Source organism: Apaloderma vittatum, unplaced genomic scaffold (genome assembly GCF_000703405.1).
Source record: "Apaloderma vittatum isolate BGI_N311 unplaced genomic scaffold, ASM70340v1 scaffold24402, whole genome shotgun sequence".
Taxonomy (NCBI): domain Eukaryota; kingdom Metazoa; phylum Chordata; class Aves; order Trogoniformes; family Trogonidae; genus Apaloderma; species Apaloderma vittatum.
The window spans coordinates 140,062-161,149 of record NW_009704907.1 but is presented as its reverse complement, the minus strand read 5'-3'; the positions used below and the strand labels follow the sequence as shown (position 1 = coordinate 161,149).

The window sequence follows — 21,088 nt, the reverse complement described above, 5'->3', positions numbered from 1 at the left end:
CAGCAGCTGCAGAGGGCACGTCTGCAGCCACCGAGGCTGGTTTGAGGGGTGTGCGGGTTTGGGGTGTCTCACCGCTTTGCAAAAAGAAAACCCCACGGGATGAGAAACCTCTCTCTCTCCACCTTCCCATTTGGTGCAGGAGGCTGAGTGAGGCTGTGCACAGCATCGAGTACTCCTCCAGAGTCCGAAGGAGCGGGGCGCAGGGCTCAGCTGCGGGGCTCCTGCCTCTCCAGCGGCGCGTCCCGGCTGGCGGGTGGTGATGGAGCTGCGGATCAAAAGTGTCAGGAAAGCAGAGCTCGGAAAAGTTAACTTCATCCTCTGCTTTACTCAGCTGTGGGAGTTCAGACGCCCAGAAAGCAGTTCTTGCTCTGTTTTTTGTTTTTTGGGGGTTTCCCCCCAGTCTGAATTCCTGGCGTTTCAGACGTTCGTTTTCAGGTGTTCTTTGAGTTTTGTCTGTTACCGTAGCTTTAATCTTCTCGACCAGTGCCTCAGTTTAAAGGTACTCTGATGTTGAAATAAGGGGAGAAGACTAGATTAGGCATGCTACCTTGTTGCCTTCAAATGCAGGGGCTGTGACTGATAAATATTGTAGTTCCTTTAGGTAGTGCTGACTGCAGCACTAATTAAATGTGGAGCTTATGCGATATATTGGTGTATTAAATTGGATTAGCAGATTTGCTGTATGGTAATGTGCCGTTTGGGGGATGGGTAGGAACTAACATCAAGGTGCATCTTAAATCCTCAGGGTTTAAAGAGGTAGAATAAATTACCGTTAAACCTGTCATAGTGTTTGATATGAAAACTGTTTTCCTCAATTACCTGAACGTATATGTGCGATGAGCCTAAAATAGATAATAGTACACAAGAACCAATGAATTGCACAAATCACACAGCATATGGTAAGGATTTCTAACTTATGACATACATCGACAGTAGCTGCATTTTCCAAGGAAGTGTTCAATTTATGCGTTTGTGTATCTGCTAGAAGAGATTTATAAAACATGGGATTAGTAATATCATTAGTGTGAAAGCCTAAAACACTTGTGTGGATTGGATGCTTTACTAAAAATGACTAAATACACATTGTCTCTGCTTGGTACATTTTTAAGTGAGGTTTCTGGTAAATCTCGTCAATGTATGATATATCCTCTAGGCTCTATCCTGTACTAGTGTGATTAAAACAAACTGTTCCTGTCATACTGATTTTGCATATACTTATTCAAAGAATTGACACGTGACAGAACAGCCTTCAAAATCTTCTAATTTCAATTTTTTTTTTTTTCGAGGAGATGTAGTGTCTTCCATCATCAGGAATTTTTGCTGCCATGAGGCTTTGTTTTGAAAGCACTTTATTTTGATGTTGAGTTCTGATCTACTTTGGAGTACAAGAGAAAAATGCTTAAATTGACCACTTGGTTTGCTACATATGCTTGGCTTTTCTCATGATCTCAGGCTTTGAAATAAATAGTCTCTGTGTTAGCTAGTAGCACAACAGTTTCACTTTATGTGCTCTCCTGTGTAAAACCTGTGTGTGCGCTTGTTGTCTTCTATATTTTATTTTCCATAAATGCTGAGTAATTTTCTGCACTGGAATGCTCAGGGAGAGTGGGAGTTTTCCAAATACCTCAGAGACTGGGTGAAAGTATTATCCAAAATGGATCCTTTTTTAAGTTATTCAGTCCTTTACGTCATCTCTGGTGTCATGTCCCAGATGATAAACATCCAGTCAGTGAGCAGGAGGAGGATTCTGTAGTTTGAGATCAATCACAACTCAGATTGTTAGTTGACTAACTAGTTACTGTGCCATTGTATTTAATATACTGCACACTTGAACAGAAGATAAGCTTCAAAGTGGGGAAGGTTGTTAAATTAATTCAAGTTGTTTTCTGGGTCTGTATAGAGTATTTTACACAGATAGAAGTTTAGAGATTGTCCCCGCAGTATTTAAGCTGCTTTCTGTTTCAGTGTTATCTAAGTAATAAAAAGTTAATCTTCTGGGTCGTGCTTGAAACACCTACCATTTTTGAACACCTTTCTCTGATCCATCATGAAAACAAAAAGGGTTTAATTCAGAGCACTGGAGTAGTCTCATTGAGTAGCAGGTTTGGAGTCTTACTGGTATGACGTTGACAGGAAAACTGTCACCTTCGGTGTATCGATGTGTTTTAACTGCTGTGGATTTCTTCTAAATAAGAGAAAGCAAGCACTGCTTCTTTGCTTTATTTTTTTTTAAAACAAGAAAATGTATTTTTTTGTAATTGTCCTAGAATAGCCACATTGATCAGTAGCATCTGTGTAGGACTTTATAGCAGTCAAGTCCAGACATAACTCAGATAGATGTTGGAGTTGTTTTGGTCCCTATGCATTATGGGTAGATACTTAAATATATATACCAATCCTGTGGGATGCCTCTGTGTGTATGTGGAAAACCTGGGAAGAAGTGTTGAACCTGGGTTGCAGTTTTGTTGGAATTGACCAACAGGGCTCACAAACACTAAAAACTGATAGAGATCTGACTGAGATTTTTCCCTTTAAAACAGCAAACTTCAGCAGTGACTAATATTCTGGTAGTACACTGCAAACTTTTAGCAGATGTCACTTTCTGCTGTGATTTCCACTCTGGTTCTTTTAAGAGTCAAGCCTTTGTTTAGAATAATAGTGTATTTTGGGGTGAAAGAGACCTCAGGAAGTTTTATAGTCCAGCCTCCTGCTCGAAGCTGCATTGGCACTGAATTTAGATTTGCTCAGGGCTTTGTGCAGTCAGATCTTGAAAACTTCCAAGGATGGTGATGACACTACTTTTCTGGGCCACTTGTTCCAATATTTTCCTGTTCTCATGATGTAAATGTTTTCTGTACGTCAGGTTCAGATTTCTCATTGACTCATGTTGGAGCCAGAATGGAAATTACAGCAGAATTAGGGCAGAAGTTAGGTTTGTACATTTTGCTTATTATATAGCAAAGAAAACACACAAGTCAGTCAAAAATATTTTTTAAAATCGTAATATGCGTATGTGTAATGTGCTTTGTATCAATGCTGCACAGTAGAACTAATTTGTTTTTTTCACTTGCATTTCATCAGAAAAATGCTGCAATACCCAATCAGTTACGGCATATTTTCAAGTAATTTTTTTTGTCCTCAGTTCAATGTCTGCCAGCACCAAATATTACTTGCAGAGATCACCTTGGCATAGAAAAAGTCTTTACGGGACATGAAGTTGGTTTTTACAAGCCTATTGCATGTCGCAATGTGTAAGTACACTATTGTTTTTTGCAACAATTTATCTTTGTTTTCACATTGCCATTCTAAAATAGTGTGGTGTGTTGACAAAAGGAAAAAAAAAGTAAGATAAAAACGTGCACGTGTTGCCTAGTACTTAGTGCTCTAATAAGTAGTATGAGGATACAACATGCATGTTTGTAAGTAAATCTTTCTCTATCTTGAACACTTTGGGGTTTTTTTTGTCAGTTGGTTATATTTGTGTCTTTGCTTTGCCTTAGTATTTTGCCTTTGCTTTTACCCTTTTAGCCTGGCAAAAATTTACCCTGTACGCTAAGGCTGCATTTCACATATGGTGGAAACCTTCACAGCTTCTGGAAGGAGCTGTCTGGGGACACCTCTCCTGACATACCCCCCAGATATTGAACCCGGCAACTGAGCTGGCTTTGAACTAAGCTGGAGCAGTTCTTGGTTCAGGACAGCGTGAAGTGTGCCTGTAGGTGCAGCTGAAGTTGTAGTGTGCTTGGATATGGGGAGAGTTTAAGTCTCTCTCCAGTTGCCCTCCCCCCAAATCTCTAAAAGAGGAACTGTTTGCTATTTCTAAACATCTTTTATATTTAATTAAATCCTTTGTGTATTTTAAGAGCCCAATTCTGAAACATGAAAATGATGGACCTAGTTTTTCTACAGCACACTGTGAGCAGTGGAGAGGTGGGGATACCAATAAATGTTCCAGCTGGGCAATGGTGATGATCAGTGAACACCTGTCAGTACCATTTGTTTCCGCTTTTTGTGGGATTCACCCAGGAGCCTTTTACTTTTATTCTACTGGAGTCTTTGGAAATTAAAATTCCAGTAATATTTGCTGGGTATTCCTTATCACGCTAGTGGGCAAATAACTCTGATGTGATACTTACTGCTCAGTAATTTGCCTAACTCAAGAAGTACAGCTCTGCCTTTTAGTTTCATAAATATTTTCTCTGTATTTAGTCTTCTCGACAGTCAAAGCTCAGCAAATTGAAGAAAACATATTATTACATCTAATCAAATTTAAATGCTAGCAAACTAGACTTCAGTCACATTTTTGTCCAGAAACAATTGCGTTTCAGTCACATCTGTGATGGGGACTGGGAATAAGATGAGCTATACTAGTTTAGTAAAATTGCTTCCTCTTTGGAGTAGACAGTAATTCTTTGGAGTTTTTTGTGTATGTATACTCTTGGTTTAGTGTATTTTCTACAAACATTTGTTAAATGTAGTTTTTCTTTATTAATAAAAACAAATCTGTGTAGGCAGAAATGTCATCCTCCTTATGATGTCTATTTCTTGATTGTGACTAGTATTTATGTTGAAATAATTAGTGATTACACTACTAAAAGATCTTGCTGTGACTTTTCTAGTCCCGTGGCTGTGAGTGTGGCAGAGGGGGAAGAGGAACCTTTGTGCGCTTGCTGAAAAATCCAGTAAAAAACAACTGTGAGTGTAGAAAGAGCTAAGCAAATATGCCCTTGATAAAGCCCCCAAACCAGTTAAAATTGGCAGCAAGATTAATATTGCCATCTTTTCTATGTACACTTGTTTAAAAAGTGGTCTAATCATTGGTTGATTAGTGTTAGAAATAATATTGTAATCAGGAATCTCTAGCTTACCATGACAGCAGTAGGCCTGCCCTTTCTGCTGCTTTGTGGAGATTTTCTGGCATCTTACCTGGGTGTTGATGGAAAACGCAACTGTCTTCTGGCAAAAATAACCAGACATCATTCAACCAGAAGATTGGTTTGAGAAGGCATCTTCCCGCTGCAGGATTGTCCCAGCGTGGGGCCAGCAGGTTAATCTCCATCCCTCACTTTGGGAAAGGACAAATCAGCAAGTTGCCCTTAGCTAAAACTGTAATTTATCAGCAGTCTGGGTAACAGTTCTGGCATCCGGTTATTGTAGAGCAAGACTGGGAGACGTTGTACATCTGTATAAGTGGATGTGTTCAATTGTCTGTAGTATTAGTTTGAGGAAAATCTTCTAAGTGCTAATAAGGTTGCTTCTGCAAAGAAGTGCTCTCAGTCGAGATTACTTTGGTTTGGTTTTGATTTGATGGCTTGGAGGTAGAATTTTTTTTTTGGTCCAAATTCTAGAATTCCCCAAACTGACACTCTATCACTTGTTTTGCTTAATACATGCAGGCTCTGATTCTACAGCCTTGCACTGCTCGTTGTTCAAGTATTGTCATTCTGGACAAGGAGTCTGTAAAACGGAACTCTGTTCTGATGCCAGGGATGTGTTATTTTCCTACTCCCTGGTTTAGTCTTCAGCGTGTATTTTTAGCTGAAAAAGTACGACAAATACAGGAGTGGATGTATCCTTGTTATGGTATTAACATCATTCCACTTCATACTAGATTTCTTCCACCTGTCAGTTCAATGTTGACAAAGTTGCAGACTGTTCTGCTTTTAAAAGCATCGTAATGCTTAGGCAAGTGCGCAGTTCATTACTAGTTTTGATCAGGAGCATCTCAAATTAAGCTGTGTTCCCACCTTTTATGTAAGAGCTCTTTTTACGCTTTAGTGTCCTTGGAGAGTTGTTGACACTTTGCAGTTGATAAACAACTTCCAACAGTTTACCTCCATTTTTAAATAAAATCCATCAGTATTCTTTACAGTGGAAACAAGACAGGTATAAAGATGATAATTTAAGGTTACATTAGGTTCCAGGAATGGCCAGTATTTTCTGTGTTGCTAATAAGCCCTAAGTAACAAATATTGAGCTAAGAGTAATGCTTTAATCACTTAGTGTTGCCATTAAGTTTTCAAGTCAGTAAACGTAGATAATAAGCAAAAAGGTAGATCTTTAGTTGGCATTGAAAGGGCTTAATAACGGTGCTTAGCCCTTTCTCAGCTACCGTCTTTCTGAAACTGTATGTTTTATTTAACTGCCAACTAAGAGTTTAATTTGGGCTTATGAAATAATTGCTGGCACATAGTAGCGCACGTATCAAAACAGTGAATCATTGGATATTTTTTAAAGCTCTAATTACGTTTGGGTTTGTTTTTCATTTCGGAAGCTAGCCGTTCCCCAATGCAGCGAGCTCTGGTGTTGGTAGCTCTATGTTTTTAGCTCACTTACCGACATGAAGTTCCCATCAGCAGTGGCTGAAAGCTGCAGGCGGTTGGGTGGCCGCATCACTCCGGCTCTTGGCAACAACGGCTCCAGTTAGTGTAAATCTCAAGAAGTCTGTGCTTTCTGTGCATTTTATGTGACTGACCATGGGATGCTTATCTTCCAAGTACCTCCCTACCCCCGTACATCTTTGTACCGTTGACAGTTTTTTCATTTTTGAGTCTGTGCCATTTACTACCTTCAGAGTGCAGGAAATGGATACACGACTTACCCTTTTTGTTGGATCCTTCCTGCAGCTTCTTCAGCCAGCGGCCATGGTTCATTTCTCCTTCAGATCTCATTGCAATTACTGTCTCTGCTGACATCTCACCTGTCTGTCCTGTTCCTCTTGATTTGGCTGCTTGTGAGACTAATGCCTACAGACAGTACGCATCCACCTCTTGCCTTTTGAGGGTTGTCTCAGTAGGGCTGAACCGTGAGGAAGTACTCCGTGAAACTGGAGGTGTATCAGCAACTGAATTATGTCTTGACAAGAAGTCGTGATTTAGTTTCAGAATAATCTGTATTCTGCAAGAGTGTACTTGAGTTGCAACAGCTGAAGTTGCATTATGGAGGGTGCCTGCCCAGTTTGAAAGCCTAACATTATCAATTCTGTGTCTGGTAATTGAAGATGATAAATAACAAGGCTGTTGAGTTTGGGGTATTTTTTTGTTTTTAAACTGAAGTAGCAGGCAAATGAGCCGCTACTTAAATTCCCCAAAGTATGAGTGGATGTTTTGCAGTCATTGTCTAAATTACTTGTTTCTTTTGGCAGAAATGGGTACTCTTACAAAGTGGCAGTGGCTCTGTCCTTATTTCTTGGATGGTTGGGAGCAGATAGATTTTATCTAGGCTATCCTGCTTTAGGTAAGTTTATTTCTTACTTTTTGGTTGAGATCTTGTTGTTACGACTTGAGTTGTGTGCATGTACTTGTACATGTACTCAAAGTAATGAAGGCTGACAGTTGTAGTTTTAATACTTACAACTAGAATCCTTACTTTATTGTCAAGCAAGATAAAATCCTGCATTATCCTCAGCCTGCTGTTCTGTTGGAGTGCTGACAAATGGATATATAGTTGTCCAGTAGATAAAATCCTAATAAGCAAACATGATTATTGCTATTCATAGTTTTGCTTTACATTTTCTTTGCGTTGATGTTTAACGTGGCATTCTTTGTGAGGCACTGAAACAGAAATGATTTTGAGGTGTGTGCCAGCGACTTAAATGATGCTTGATTTTACCAGGAAAACAGTGGACAAATTTACAGTAAACAAAAAAGTTAAAAAAAAATTACAGTAAAAAAAATATTTTGGGATATGGACTTTATTCTGGCAAATGCGTGCCCTCAAGATAGCTCATGGTACTGGTATCAGTTCTGCAGAAGCTGGGGCCTTTAATCAGACCTACCTCTGGTTAGTGTTTTTATGACCTGATTCCCCGGGTGATGGTTCCACTGGCTTTTAAAGACTGGAAATACCTTCGTACATCAGAAGTGCGTTCACTGACTTTGTTTCTGAGCTGGACAAATGGAGTAAATTTACATCTAGATAGCACGGAGCAATGAATTGCAAAAAGCTATAAATCCCTGTTCTGTCCCCATGTGTTGTCTGATCTAGTTGAGAGGCGTCCCTGCCCATGACGGGGAGGTTGGATTAAACGATCTCTAAGGTCCCTTCCAGCCTAGGCCAGTCTATGATTCTGTATTACTGTCACTAAGAATTTTGAGTTCCTGCCCGTTAAACGCAAACCCTTCTTTTTTTAATAACATTAAGTGTCCTTCTTGATAATCCTGCGTTAACATCTGTGTCTTTTTTCCATGAAACTCTATAATTAGCCCTTACTTTGTCCATCTGTTTCACAAGAAGATATGCTTTTGGAAGCAGTCAGTAAGGTGCACCTTTTTATTACACTATTGGATTTGGAATAATAATTAGCAGTAATTATTTTGTAACATATTGTAGTAATATAGATTTATAAATCCTCTGTTCTTATATCAGAGTTCTCTATGGATCATGCTTCTTAATCCTTCTGGAATCTACTGTAGCCAGTAAGCAAAATTAAAAGATTTAAAATTAAACTCTTCCAAACTCAAGTTTTCAAGCTTTGAAAGGTAAAGAAGACAGAAGCAAGTAGAAAAGGAAAAGCAGAAAAGGAAAAAAAAGAATAAAAATCAATACAGTGGATTCCTTGACACAAAGTGTGTCCCCTAGTTTGGGGATTTTTTAGGTCACCCATGCCTTGGCAAAAAAATAACTAAGAAAGGTTAATAGCATTGAAACATTTTATGCAAGCATAATGAAGACTATAAATGCTTTTTTGGTTTATTTTTTTCCTTCTCTTTTGCTTAAAGAGCATACAAATACAAGCAAGCTATTGAATATGAAGAAATCAGGAAGGCATCTTCTTTCTCTCCCACACACTGTGAAATAAACCATAAGTTATTACTGCGTAAGAGCACTATTTTCTTCCCTCCATGCTTTAGAGCAGTTTATTTTCTCAGTGTGATCTGCTTGTGGGGAGGGAAGTGAGGAGGAAGAAAAAAAATCAACCTTAACCCTGCACTCCAGAAATATATGCCAAGTTCAGAAACAGTTCTTGTACATCCAGTAACGTAATGGAGCAGCCAGTTCCTCAAGTAAACTGGAGCTGCTGCTGGAACCAGCAAAGGTACGAGAACTGCTGGGTTCCTAAAATGCCAACTGGCAGTGCGGTTCAGGACCGGAGCTTACGAGGAGATGGTGTAAGGAGCATCACAAATAAATATCTTAAGTGGTGACTGCACTCGACGCAGGTAATAACCAAGTAAACTGTTCACCAGAGTTTGACGTTATTTAATCGTCTTAACTGTTGTTTCCTGAGGCTCAGATTTCTTTAGCTGGCAGCTTCCCTTAACATTTTGTTATGCTGCTGCCAGTCCTGCTGCCCGGCCTCACTGTGCCTCGCTGCTGCAAGTCTTGCGCGTCAGTCACTGGGAACAAGTAGCTTTAAGTAACGATATACTTGGGGGGTTTGTGTGTTGAAATGGCATCACTTTAGTTCTAGTGTGCACATAAGCTTTTCTTCTGATCAGCTTGAAATACCGTCCTGCTACTACTCTTTCATCTTCTTGGTTGTTGGGGACTTTTTTTTTGAGAGATTGTAAGCTGATTTATAAATCAGGCTAGCTTCATCCCCTCAGCTGTGGGAGCTGTTTTTTCTCTTCCATGTGGTTATTCGCCCGCTCTCCATGTGCCGCCTCCCGGACGGGGCGCGGGGTAGAGGAGATGCTGCGTGGGTGAGAATTGCTGCCCCGCAGGGAGAGGGAGCACAAAGGACGAGGCAGAGGCCCAGAGACCTTCACATGTTTGACCAAGCGCGGGATCCTTCTTTGGAAAAATCGCTGTGTGGTTTTTTACCGGCACGTGTTGCGCAGCGCAGCTTGGGGCTGTGGGGACGAGGTGCTCTGGGATGCCACGCTGGATTCTTCGGTCCCGCAGGAGCGTGCTGGCAGGGAATTGTGCTTTCCACAGACAGCGTAGCCTACAACTGACTTTAAGGCATTCCTCTTCACGCTGTCTGTGTCTGGGTAAAGAGATAAATGTCTTCACAATGACTATCGCCTTCTCAAAATAACCTAGATGTTTGCCTAGCACAGCTGAAGTATTACTTCCAGTATATATGGTATTCATTGTACAAGAAACTACTGAAATGAAAAAAATATAAATTTTAAGACTGTCTCCTACTTCTGAAGGTATTTTCCAAATGAAGTCCGCCTTGCTTGGCAACCTCGAATGAAATGTTTATCTTTTAGTTGCTATTCCCATATATTTTCCATTAATTTTTCATTTATTCATACAAAAATAACATTTTTGAATACCAGTTAATAAAGAAGTGGTTATATATATATACATATATATATTTATGTATTCAAAATAAATTCCTATTTCAGCAAGAATATAAAAAAAAATATACAAAGGATTGTTCTCCAAAGTAGCATGTTCTGAAAATCAAAGCAGTATGTGCTACCGCTCATGAGATGGTGTAAAGTCTCTTGTTATTCATAAGTAAATTTTGCAGTTCAGGTTCGGACTTTTTTCTATCGTGCCTCAATCAAAAAAAAGGAAATTTTCCAGTAAGTTGGTTATCAACTTTTGCCTTTCTTTGTTTTAGAATATTTATCTGTTAAAAGAAGAAAAGGCTAATGGTTAAAATCTTTGAAGTGCATTCAGGATGTAGAAATATGAATATTCGGTTCGGCGGTTTTGCCTGATATTCGAAGATAACTTTCCTAGATGTGTGTGTATGGATATATATTTTGTGGGATGGGGAGAGAGCTGGGATTGCAGTTGGAAACCTGTGAACTTCGTAGTGATGGGTTTAAAGCTACAGTTAAATTTTATTTTCCTTTTTTAGGTTTATTAAAGTTCTGTACTGTAGGATTTTGTGGAATTGGTAGCCTAATTGATTTCATACTAATTTCAATGCAGGTAAGTCAGGGCTTTCAAAACAAGATATGAATCTGTGTTTGTTAAAGCTTTGATTTGATTGCTAATTCTTTGTTAGCATTTTAGCCTTAAGAACCTTAATGTATTGAAAAATAAAGGCATTTATTTTAGCTCTGTTTGTCGATGGATGTTGTAGGCTATTGATACAAAATATCAATATATTTGTTGTTTGAATTAAAAATTAGATTAACCATCTATAAATACTTGTTAAAAAAAAATAGCTTGGAAGCCATAGCACCACAAATCCACTTTGTAAGATCCTGTGAGCTCCTTACGTGACACTGAGTGTTGGGGCTTCGCACGAGAGGTCCTGCTGTTCTCAGAATCCTGAAGTTCTGCAGTTTTGTGTGTGCTGTGACAGAGCCCATCATCTGTGGTGTCCGTGCCTTGTGCAGGGGAGGAGGCATTGTCAACATTTTTCCTCACCTCTCCTCCGTGTACAAGTCCTGTATCTCCTGAGAGCTGTGCCTGTCAGATTCCTGATGGTTAAACTCTCAGGTGGGGGGAACAGCTTGTGACACAACGAAATTGCCAAATTTTTTTATTCTCTCCTGCATCCATTTAGTGGGAATTGCAAGTTGCCTATGATAAACTTACAGTGCATTGTGGATATAGGAATCATTCGTATGGGTTTACAGAAAAATACTTTAAAAGTATGGGTTGTCAAGCCCTGACACAGGCTGCCCAGGGAAGTGGTGGAGCCCCCATCCCTGGAGGTGTTTTAAAAACGTGTAGACGTGGTGCTCAGGGACGTGGGTCAGTGGTGGCCCTGGCATTGCTGGGTTAACAGTTGGCCTTTAATGATCTCAGGTCTTTTCCAACCTAAAGGATTCTACATCTTTGTGTATACATCTTTTAAATTACATGCATTCTTGAATTCTTTTCAATGTTATCACAGTGATACTGCCTCAGATCACTTACAGATGCACTTGAGAGTGTCTTTCATGTCTCTTTATCCATCTCCCTGGTGATCCCACGTCAGTTTAGCATTTCCAGAAAAAAAAAGTCCTGATCTTCTTTCCTTCTCGCCATGCCTTACCTGTGTAGTACTTGAAAGATACTTGTCATCAACCCAGTTCTCTCCTGCCTACCCTCCTTTGTTCAAGAAAAGTGGTTTGGAGTCCACTCATTTGTTACCCTGATTTTGTGACTCAAATCCTCATCACCTTAACCTAGTACCAGCGCCTGGCTGTGTAATTTTGTTGATCAGAAGCCCTAGGGAAACGTTCCTTCTGAGGCAGCACTCGCTAAAATACTTAAACTACAACATAACTTCAAAATAAATCTTGTTTCTGTTTGGCTAATTAAGCATGACTAATTTTATGATGGGAAAATTAGCAGTAATTGAGACGTTAGCTCAAAGTATATATTTCACTTCGTATCGAAAAGTCTTGGTTCTTTTTTCTCTTGTAGATCGTTGGACCTTCCGACGGCTCTAGTTACATTATAGATTACTACGGAGCAAGGCTTACCCGGCTCTCGATTACCAATGCGACTTTCAGGAAGATGCAGACCTATCCTTAACCCTGGCAGTAAGTGTCACCATCGCACAGGTGCATTTTATTTTTCCAGGTGTCCGCTGAAATTGCTGATGACTTCTTAATTACACTTCATCAGAACTGAATAATAAGCGCACAAAGGTGACAAAACATGAAAATTCCTCGAGTGAATGAGTTCACCTCAAAGTTTCTTTGCGACTGCTCCGTTTCTGTGAGCAACCCTAGTTTGTTGCTAAGTCGTACCACTTGTGAAACGTGTGGACTTTGGGAATTTGCACTGATGTTGTGTGCCTGCAAGAATCATTTCGAGTGGAGGAGAAAGAGATGTTCAGAAAAACTTTGCTGATCTTCAGTCCATTCAAGTCAATGAGAGTTTTAGCACAGATGGGCCAGGTTTACACTTGGGATTTGTTTTCCTAACCGTGTGTGGCGGTTTGTAAATGAACTTAAGTATCCCAAATCACAGGAACTGCCTTTCTTTCTATCCTATTGGTTAAAATACTGTGCTGGTGCATCCTGTGAAATTCTATCAGTTGAAATAATTATTTCTGTAAAACTCAATGACAAACTTTAGTCACGTTGCAAAATGCGATCAGTGCTGATCAACAGTAGAAATATGGATACATTGAAAATAGAACTGTAGATGAACCATCACAAAAAAAAGAGAGTGGATGTTGGGCTGCCCTGAGGTTAGAATAGGAAATAATCATTCTGCTTATTTTGGGTTGATTTTTTTTCCCTTCCGTGCAACCAACCGTAGTGAAAACTTTTCTTTTCCTGAAAAGAAAATGGTGTATGTATTTTACAGCTACAGAATGTCAAAAAAGTGAATTCATTGTACTCATAAAGCCCTTAAAAGGTTCTTATTTTAGATCAGTTGTGTTTCAATGAAGTAAATTCTATGTCTTTCAAAGTTGTTTGGCCGAAGTTGGTAGAACAACCAAGATTTACCTAGACATTCCTCTAAAGAGTGTATATACACAGAGACAGAAGACTTGTCAACAGAATCTTCATGTTATGTGACCAATTTTAAACATTCCCTTTACCTCTTATGAAAACTGGTAATAACTGAGCGTGAAATCTGCATGGTATTTTTTCCAAAACTTTGAGCTATTCTTTTGGTTTTCAGATTAAACTTTCAAAATGTTACTAACATGTCCACAGATGGTATTTAAGGATATTACAAAAAAAAAAAAAGGAGGTTCCTAAATTGATTTTTAAAAGTGCAATTTGTGGTTCTTAGTCTCTTTTAAACCTATGTTAAGGCTGGTGCACAGAAAGCTTTGTGAAGAAAACCTGGGTTGTTTTTTGCAAATCAGCGTAACCTGACATGTCACGTAATGAGAATAAACCACAAGGAATACTTTGTGCTTAACGTTAATTCTTCCCTTCACACAAGAAAGACGTAGTTTTGGAATACTTTCTAAGTGCGTTTGACTTGTGAGTTCGAAGAGACAAGAGCTCTCTGTTAGCTTCGTTCTCTTGCCTGATATTTGTGCATCTCCCTTTGTCTCTCTTTCACTGAATGCTTGTGCATGTCAGTTTTGTTTCCTGAAATGCTTTCAAGACAGGAAGTGGACAGAAAATAAATGTTTGCATCAAATAAAATCTCATGGCTAAGATCATCCTGTGGCTTGTCTGCTTTTTGGCTTTTTTTAACCCTGAAGCTGATAATGTAACTGTGAAAATAGGAAGATAACATGGACATTACAATAAAGAAAATAGCCTTGGGCAATTCATCGCACAAGATGTCATTCTAAAATGTATCACAGTATGTATGAGTAGCAGAGGGCTTGGCTTAGTGATTTTGGCAGTCCATCTTGTGCTTCGTCATCTGTAAAAGAATACGGGAGCTGTTTGGTGTGATGAATCAGATGAAAATGTGATTAGTCGAGGCCCACCAGTTTGTTAATCCCAGAAACCAAGTGGCCCATTATTGCAAGTCACACTGTTCCTGTAGAAGCAGAAGATGTGTGTCGACCAATCCAGGAGATAAAACTGCTGGGGGATTCTTCCACCCTGGTGCTCTCTGGTTTGTGATACCAGCGCAAGCTCATGTTGGGACCACGCTGCTTCGTCGCAGCAGCCAGAAAGAAGCCACAGGTGACAAGGTATTTTGAGCCATAGCAATATTTTCTCCTGGTATTCCGCTTGATCCTCGTACTAACAGCTCTGAACCTCTTTGGCGATCTTCTGCATTGTCTGCGAAGCCTTTTAGACGTTAGTGCCGCCGGTACCTGTGTGGGAACGACATTCTCATCCCCTCGTTTCTAGAGGGGTGTCTCGCTGCCGAGCTGAAGTGGCGAGAGGGTTAACCGCGTACTCAGATGGGGTAGAGAGTTAGTGAGGTCTTTGTTTTCATCTTGTAATTGTCAGATATGGCATGTTTACCATAAGGGCTGTGAAAAGTGTGATGCGAGATGTAAAGCTGTCCCACTGTGTTAATAATAAATTGGCTACAGTAATATTTATCAAAATGTCTGTCCCACGATGATTTTCTGTGTTGTCGCCTGCTTGAGCTTTCTCCTGTCAATCAAGTTGTCTGTCCTAGTGTTTCTGTAGTTCTGATTGCTCTGACTGCACCGGAATAATTTTCTCTCTGCGTTGTTTTCCCCAAAACAGTTGCAAAGCAATAAAAAATAATTAGACAATGTACTATGTCATCCTCCTGCCTCGTTCCCAGATAAAAAGATATCTGCTGGCCTTGCAGATATTCAGGAATGCTTTCAACATTCTAGCAAGACAGAGAAGTATCATTCTGTATCCCTAAAAATAAAGAGTGTAAAAAGTAAAGGCCAGAGTTTAAAAGAGAAAAAAAAAAAAGAATTTGAAGTCCCTAGCCTTTAAAAACCTCTAAAAAGCTCTTTGCTGAAGATGCTGCAGATCTATGCCAGGAGTTAAATCCAAATCTTCCTTAAGTACCAATGCCATTCCGTTGTTGCAGAAATGACTCGATAAACCTGTCCTTTTTTTTTTCTTTTTTTATTTTTATGTCCACTTTAGGCTTTTCTGCAGTGTGCTGAACCACATTTGAAGAGCAGTAGCTGGTAGAAGCATTCAGCTTTGGGCACTTTGCGTTCACTCACATGGTGCCAAAGTGGTTGTACTTGGGTGTGCTTGCTGTAGTAATAAATTACTCCGGATTGTATTTGTTCATTTAGGTCAACCTGCGCATCTTTCACTTGTGTTTAGAGCTCATTTTTCCAAAAGAACGGATTTAGATACATTTTAAACCAAACTCTCTTAACTAGTTGTTCCTCCTGCAATTTAAATCACAGCTACGCTATGGCAGCTTCCTCTGATGTTATTTTGTCAGCCTAACTGCTTGCCTCTCCACCACCATCCACTCCTTACTACATGGAGATATCACTTCTGCTTTCAGGACCTGATAACACCTTAAATGTTAGGTTTTATTAAGTTTCCAAAGATATATTACTGTACATCTGCCAGTAAAGCTCCTCAGCTCCACAGGAAGGTCTTTGTGTTTGAAATGCTCCATTAGAATATTTTTTTTGAGAACATCTGTTGTCACCCCATCAAGAATTGTTTCCTTTGTTCCTCAAGAGGGTAGTCAGTTATATTTGCTTACACAGCTATATCTATTCAGTCTTTTGCATCTCTTCTAAGTGTTGTTTTTTTTTTTTTTAATTTGCTGTAAGAAAAGGAGAGAAAAACTGCCCACCTTTTCACAAGTAAAGAATAAAATACAGTTTTCAAACCTGTTTCCTCCAGAAAGTGATGTTGAGTACAATAAGGTTGGGTGCTTAAGCGCCCAGTTGGGGAAATGCCAAAGGCAAGATTTTGCAAGCAACCATACGTTCATTCCCCCTGCCTCATAGGACTGTTACTAATTGTGTGATTGCCTGTTATTTCACTAATACATCATTTCAAACCCTATGTCATCTCATCCCTAACTACTTTGCCATTTTCATTATTATAAATGGTCACTATATGGCTTCCTTAAAAAAAAATTGCATCATTTTAATTCATTTAAATCACACTTTTTAACCAGCTATTATGTTCCGGGTTCAGCCGATATCAGAGTCTGCCTAGAGGTGAAATACAAAAGGTGGCTCTGGTTTCATCTTCTGCCAGAATCTGAGGAGAAAAAAATAGCTTAACTTTAGGCATATGCTTAAGTGTTTTGCTAGACTGAAATTTGATCAAGACTCTTCCCACTTTCTTCCTCTCAATCCATCTGTGACACCCAGAGAACTGTTCTAATCTCTGCGAATTATAAGAAAAAAAATCGCATTCTGTATAGAAACCTTAGCACCGACAGTGTAAATGGTTCTATGGCATCCTGTGTGTCTCGCCTTTTTTTTTTTTTTTTTTTTTTTTTTTTTTACCTCAAAGCTGCTTCTCCTTGACTTTGATTCATATATGAGCTCTGTTCGTTCACCTATAAGCTACCTTTGGACATCCTGCCACAAGTTCTCGAGTACATCTAGGAGGAGTTAGACTCTTCAGAGCTGAATTGAGTATGTAGAAGTGTCACGGCATCAGATCAGGGACTCTTTTATACACATGAATCACGATGCATTCGGGAGCAGTAGATGCCAGTAAGAGGAGGTCGTAGGCTTCGATTTCTGCAGACAGAAATGTTTCAAACTTAAACCTGGGTTCTCTGTTTGCCTTCTGCTTCCTGAAGGTGGAGCCAAATCCCCTATCAGATCTCCAAATCTTCTGAAGTTGTTCCGTATCGTACAGCAACGACTTAGCGCTTTGGTATTTTTTCCTTGCACAACAGAGAAAACTGGAAAGTAGATGCGAGGATCCTGCCTGGCCAAGATGCATTTTGCACTGTGCTCACTCTCTAGACCTAAGACTGTAGGAAAGGAAAAGAAAAGAAATAGAAGAAGAAGAAGAGGAGCAGTCTCGGTGCTGTTTGCACTGTCCGTGATGAAGGTCTAGTTTCACAAACTCCCAACAAAATAAAGTTTTTTAAAAATACTGCTTGTCTCAAATACAAACTTCTTGCTTTTCCCAGTATTTCTGATTCTTACTCTTCCTGCTTCATTATAGTCTCAAACATACTCATGCTCCAGTAATTCTCTATTATACATTTGAATGGCTGCTTTCAAGACTGCAGTGCTCTCTCTGAGAAGCACAGCTCTCAGGCTCTGCAGATGCATATGACACAGCAGAATTTTAGGCAGTATAAAAATTACAAAGATCAGTTTCCATTACTGTAATTACTATATAAATCCTATCTCTAAGAGGCTTAGGACAGGCCTATTTAACCTTGGTTTGAGCTGAGGCTTGATCCAAGTCTGATAAGTTGAACACCAAATTCTTTTTCTTTTCTTTTTTTTTCTTTCCTTTCCTCTGCAGCATCGTAACTTAGTGGGGAGTGGGGCGGGGAGGGAGCTGGATCCAGCGCATCCTCTGCACTCTGTCTCTGGCAAGGTGGTGGCTATAATCGGGCAAATATACCCATCCTCGAACAACTAAAAGAGACGCATGTTTTGTTACATCCTAAAAGCACCGTTTCTCCCCTTGGAACCTGTGGCTGCTTCTCTTACACAGCTGTGCTCCCGAGCAGGTGTGTGAGGCGGCTCGGAGGCAGACGATCCGCGGAGCGGGCCTAGAAGCGCTCGGCTAAGCCGTCAGATCCCGCGCTCTTTGGAGGGCTGCGGCAGTAATTCCCCTCTTTTATGTCATTTGCACCACCTTGACGAAAGCAAAGGTGTTGGCTGCCCTGGTGCTGCCCCTTCGGCCGGCCGAGGCGGCTGGAGCTGCCCCCAGCTGCCTTTCGGGTCCAAGAGTTCAAAGCCGAGGACGAAGTTGGCAGCACCCTGTGCAGAGGTTGGGCATATCCTGCTCCGTTCCTTAAGCATGCCAGGCTCTTAGCTGTAGGCCAGAGAGCAGCTTTGATATGGATAGCCATTACTTGCTCAAAAGAAAGTCTGGCACAGCGTTTTCCGTGTCACGAACCCGTGCTGTGGTGGGTGCTTTGCCCTCTAGTCAGGAGAGCCGCAGCAGTGAATTTATTAATGTATTCTGTTTCCTTTACACAGAGTCTTTTTCAAAGTTCCTTGGATTTACCGTGGGGAAAAACATGGCGAAAACATGTAAGAGGAGATCAGTGCCGGCGAAGAGCTGACGGAGTGTTCACCTTGAGCTTGACAAGACTGCCTGCCATATGGATTGTGTTGGCAGAGGCAGAAGCCTGGGGAATGCAGAGGTGGGGGGTAATTTTTAGGGTTTTCATCCCATGGTCCCATTGATTATAACTCTATTAAGAGGCTCATGCATGCGACTTTTAAGCTATTTCGTTACAACCAAGTGTAAGCAATGGATGTGTCATGCTAACAAACGTAATTGCTGGTGTGTCTAATACAGTATGTAAGTACAGTATAGTGAATTTAAAAGGTTGTGGTAATCTAAGAATGTAAAAAGGGAAATGTGTGCCTGGGGGGAGTGGGGGTTGGGGAGAAAAACGACTTACTTGACATTCACTGTCTTCCTCCCAGCTCCTTTGCTAAAGTAGGAACAGAATCGGAACAAAAAAATGTTTGTTTTACAGCTGTACCAAGTTACGGCGTGGACTCGTGCTCCCCCCTCTCCTCTCCCACTTGCATCAAGTACATCCTGTACTTTTGGCAACATGTTGACTGGATATTTAAAAGCTGTGAACTGTTCTGAAAGTTTCACATACTGGGTTATGGGCCATGTGTGTTTGATCAAAATTCAATTACTGCACTGTACCATGCTTGGAAACCTATCATCCCAAGTTATGAAGTATGACGAAATAGGCTAATCTAATTGGTTCAGTATGGGAGCAGTATCAACCAAGCTTGTTATGATAAATAGCTTCCTGTGTTAAAGGTTCTCTAGAGCTTAAGTATCTTGGCTCACCTCCCTCTACAAAATAAGAATAGTGTTCCCTGGGAACAGTTACATCACTGTCCCTCTCCAACATTCACAATTAAAGGTTTGTGGATTTATTTTTTTCTTCATCTTGCTATTCCTTGAATAGATAAACTGTGGCCATCTCCCCTTTTCCCCACTTCCATCTCCTTCCCCTTTCCTCAGGTTGGGTCGCGTCGTGCTTACTGCGAGGCTGCCTGTTCTCTTTCGGGGCTCGACCGTGACGCCAAAACCCACCGTGGGCTGGAGGCCGGAGTTTGTGTGCTGGTGTGTCGGTACATACGACAATTCTGTTTGTATAAAGATTTGGAATTTTTGATGTTAAGTTAAACATGGAAGCACTTTAATCTTTCTAAGCATCTTAATAAAAAAACTTTTGTATAGTGAATTTCATACCTGTGGGTGTGCTGTTATCTTCTTCAAACTGAAATTTGAGTTCAGCAGTAGTTAAATGCAAATCCAGTGTGCAAGTGCTGGATTATGACTAGGGAAGGACTGTCTTCTAAGCCTGGATTTGTTGTCACTAAATTTGTCACTAAGACAGTGAGCTGTCTCCCATGAGATGATGCCGGCTTGGTGATTTTATCTGGTCCGTCTTCGGCAAGAAGTACTTAGCTCGGATTTTAATGTCACAGTAATAGACAGTGTCAAGGGTAAAGAAAACCATGGAAAAGTGGCTCCTTATGCTCTGGCGATTCAGTTTTTGCTTCTCTTGAACCACAACCCCACATGCCTCCTCAGAAACTCCCTTCAGGCAAAATAATGGTGCGCCAATCATTTTACCAAGCCATAACGGAGGCCTGCTATTGCAAGGGCCTATAACATTGGTGAAATTTCTTCCAAGAATGAAATTCTTCACTTCCTTAAGGGTTGGTGGAATGAGTCCTTATGTAAGTGAGTCTTCGTATTAGCCCCAAGACCGCCTAATACCTGGATTAAGCCTGTATGGTGATTAATGCCTCCTTTACTGTATCTGTTATTCCACTGCATTTTGCTCTTCAGCCTTGATTAAGGCCTTTGCTTTACCATTTAAAATGTCCTGCTTAACCTTCTGCTTACAAACGTACACAGTGCTGAGGTCTGCATTTTTAACTAGAACAAGTTCTACCATAAATAATAGCGTTTAATTTTAAAGTGCAACAGCTACACTCACCACTTGATTAAATGACAAAGAACACCAGTAGGAAACTGGGGAACACAGAGTTTTTCACAGCGACTGTCTGCGTCCACGGAAGAGAAAAAAATATATACCTTGCTGCTGCAGATTAGCACATTTTGTGCTGTTCTTTATTTTACACGTTTATGGGAAATTATTAAAGAAAGAGCCTAAACAGAGTGACTCTGTGCCATTTCCCCAAATATCTTTTGAAGGAGATAAACCAGATTAATCTCTATAAAGTTCCCACAAGAAAGCTCATAGACACAGTAGCTTTACCTTCAAAAATAGAATGTGACTGTAGGCACTTATGCTAATCTCTTTTTTGGCAAATCAGCTTTTTTGTATTGAATCTTGCTTGATTGAATAGCACTGGAGCTGCCAGAGTAAATGCTATTATCAATGTACAGTAATTAAGGAAATAGTCCTTGTCACTCCAACAGTGTCCAGGCAGTGCCTCTGTAATAAAGTTAAATGATAAAGAAATCTCCTCAAGGTGTAGATACTGGACCGGGGGAGTTCTCAACGTGCAGGAAAATAAGAAAATAATGCACTGTAGAATTACAGGTGACGAGGAAAAGTAGAAATGCCCCTGGAATTCACGTTAAATGCATGTTTGAGGCTAAACGTCTAAATAGATGCTCAGCACTAAAACACATAATTGTTTAATTTGTCAGGTAATTTCCTGACTCAGGGCAGTTGAGCA

The 21,088-nt window shown here is 40.3% G+C and overlaps 1 protein-coding gene across 1 annotated transcript; it reads left to right on the top strand.

Moving 5' to 3' along the window:
* The first annotated feature begins 829 nt into the window (after positions 1-829).
* TM2D1 (TM2 domain containing 1) lies at positions 830-18,948 on the top strand. The gene is made up of 6 exons (XM_009865194.1): positions 830-899; positions 3,143-3,251; positions 7,145-7,236; positions 10,763-10,836; positions 12,268-12,386; positions 18,374-18,948. Exons 1-5 carry the CDS (start codon positions 830-832, stop codon positions 12,376-12,378), a joined length of 456 nt encoding a protein of 151 aa, XP_009863496.1. The 3' UTR covers positions 12,379-12,386; positions 18,374-18,948.
* Positions 18,949-21,088: the final 2,140 nt, after the last annotated feature.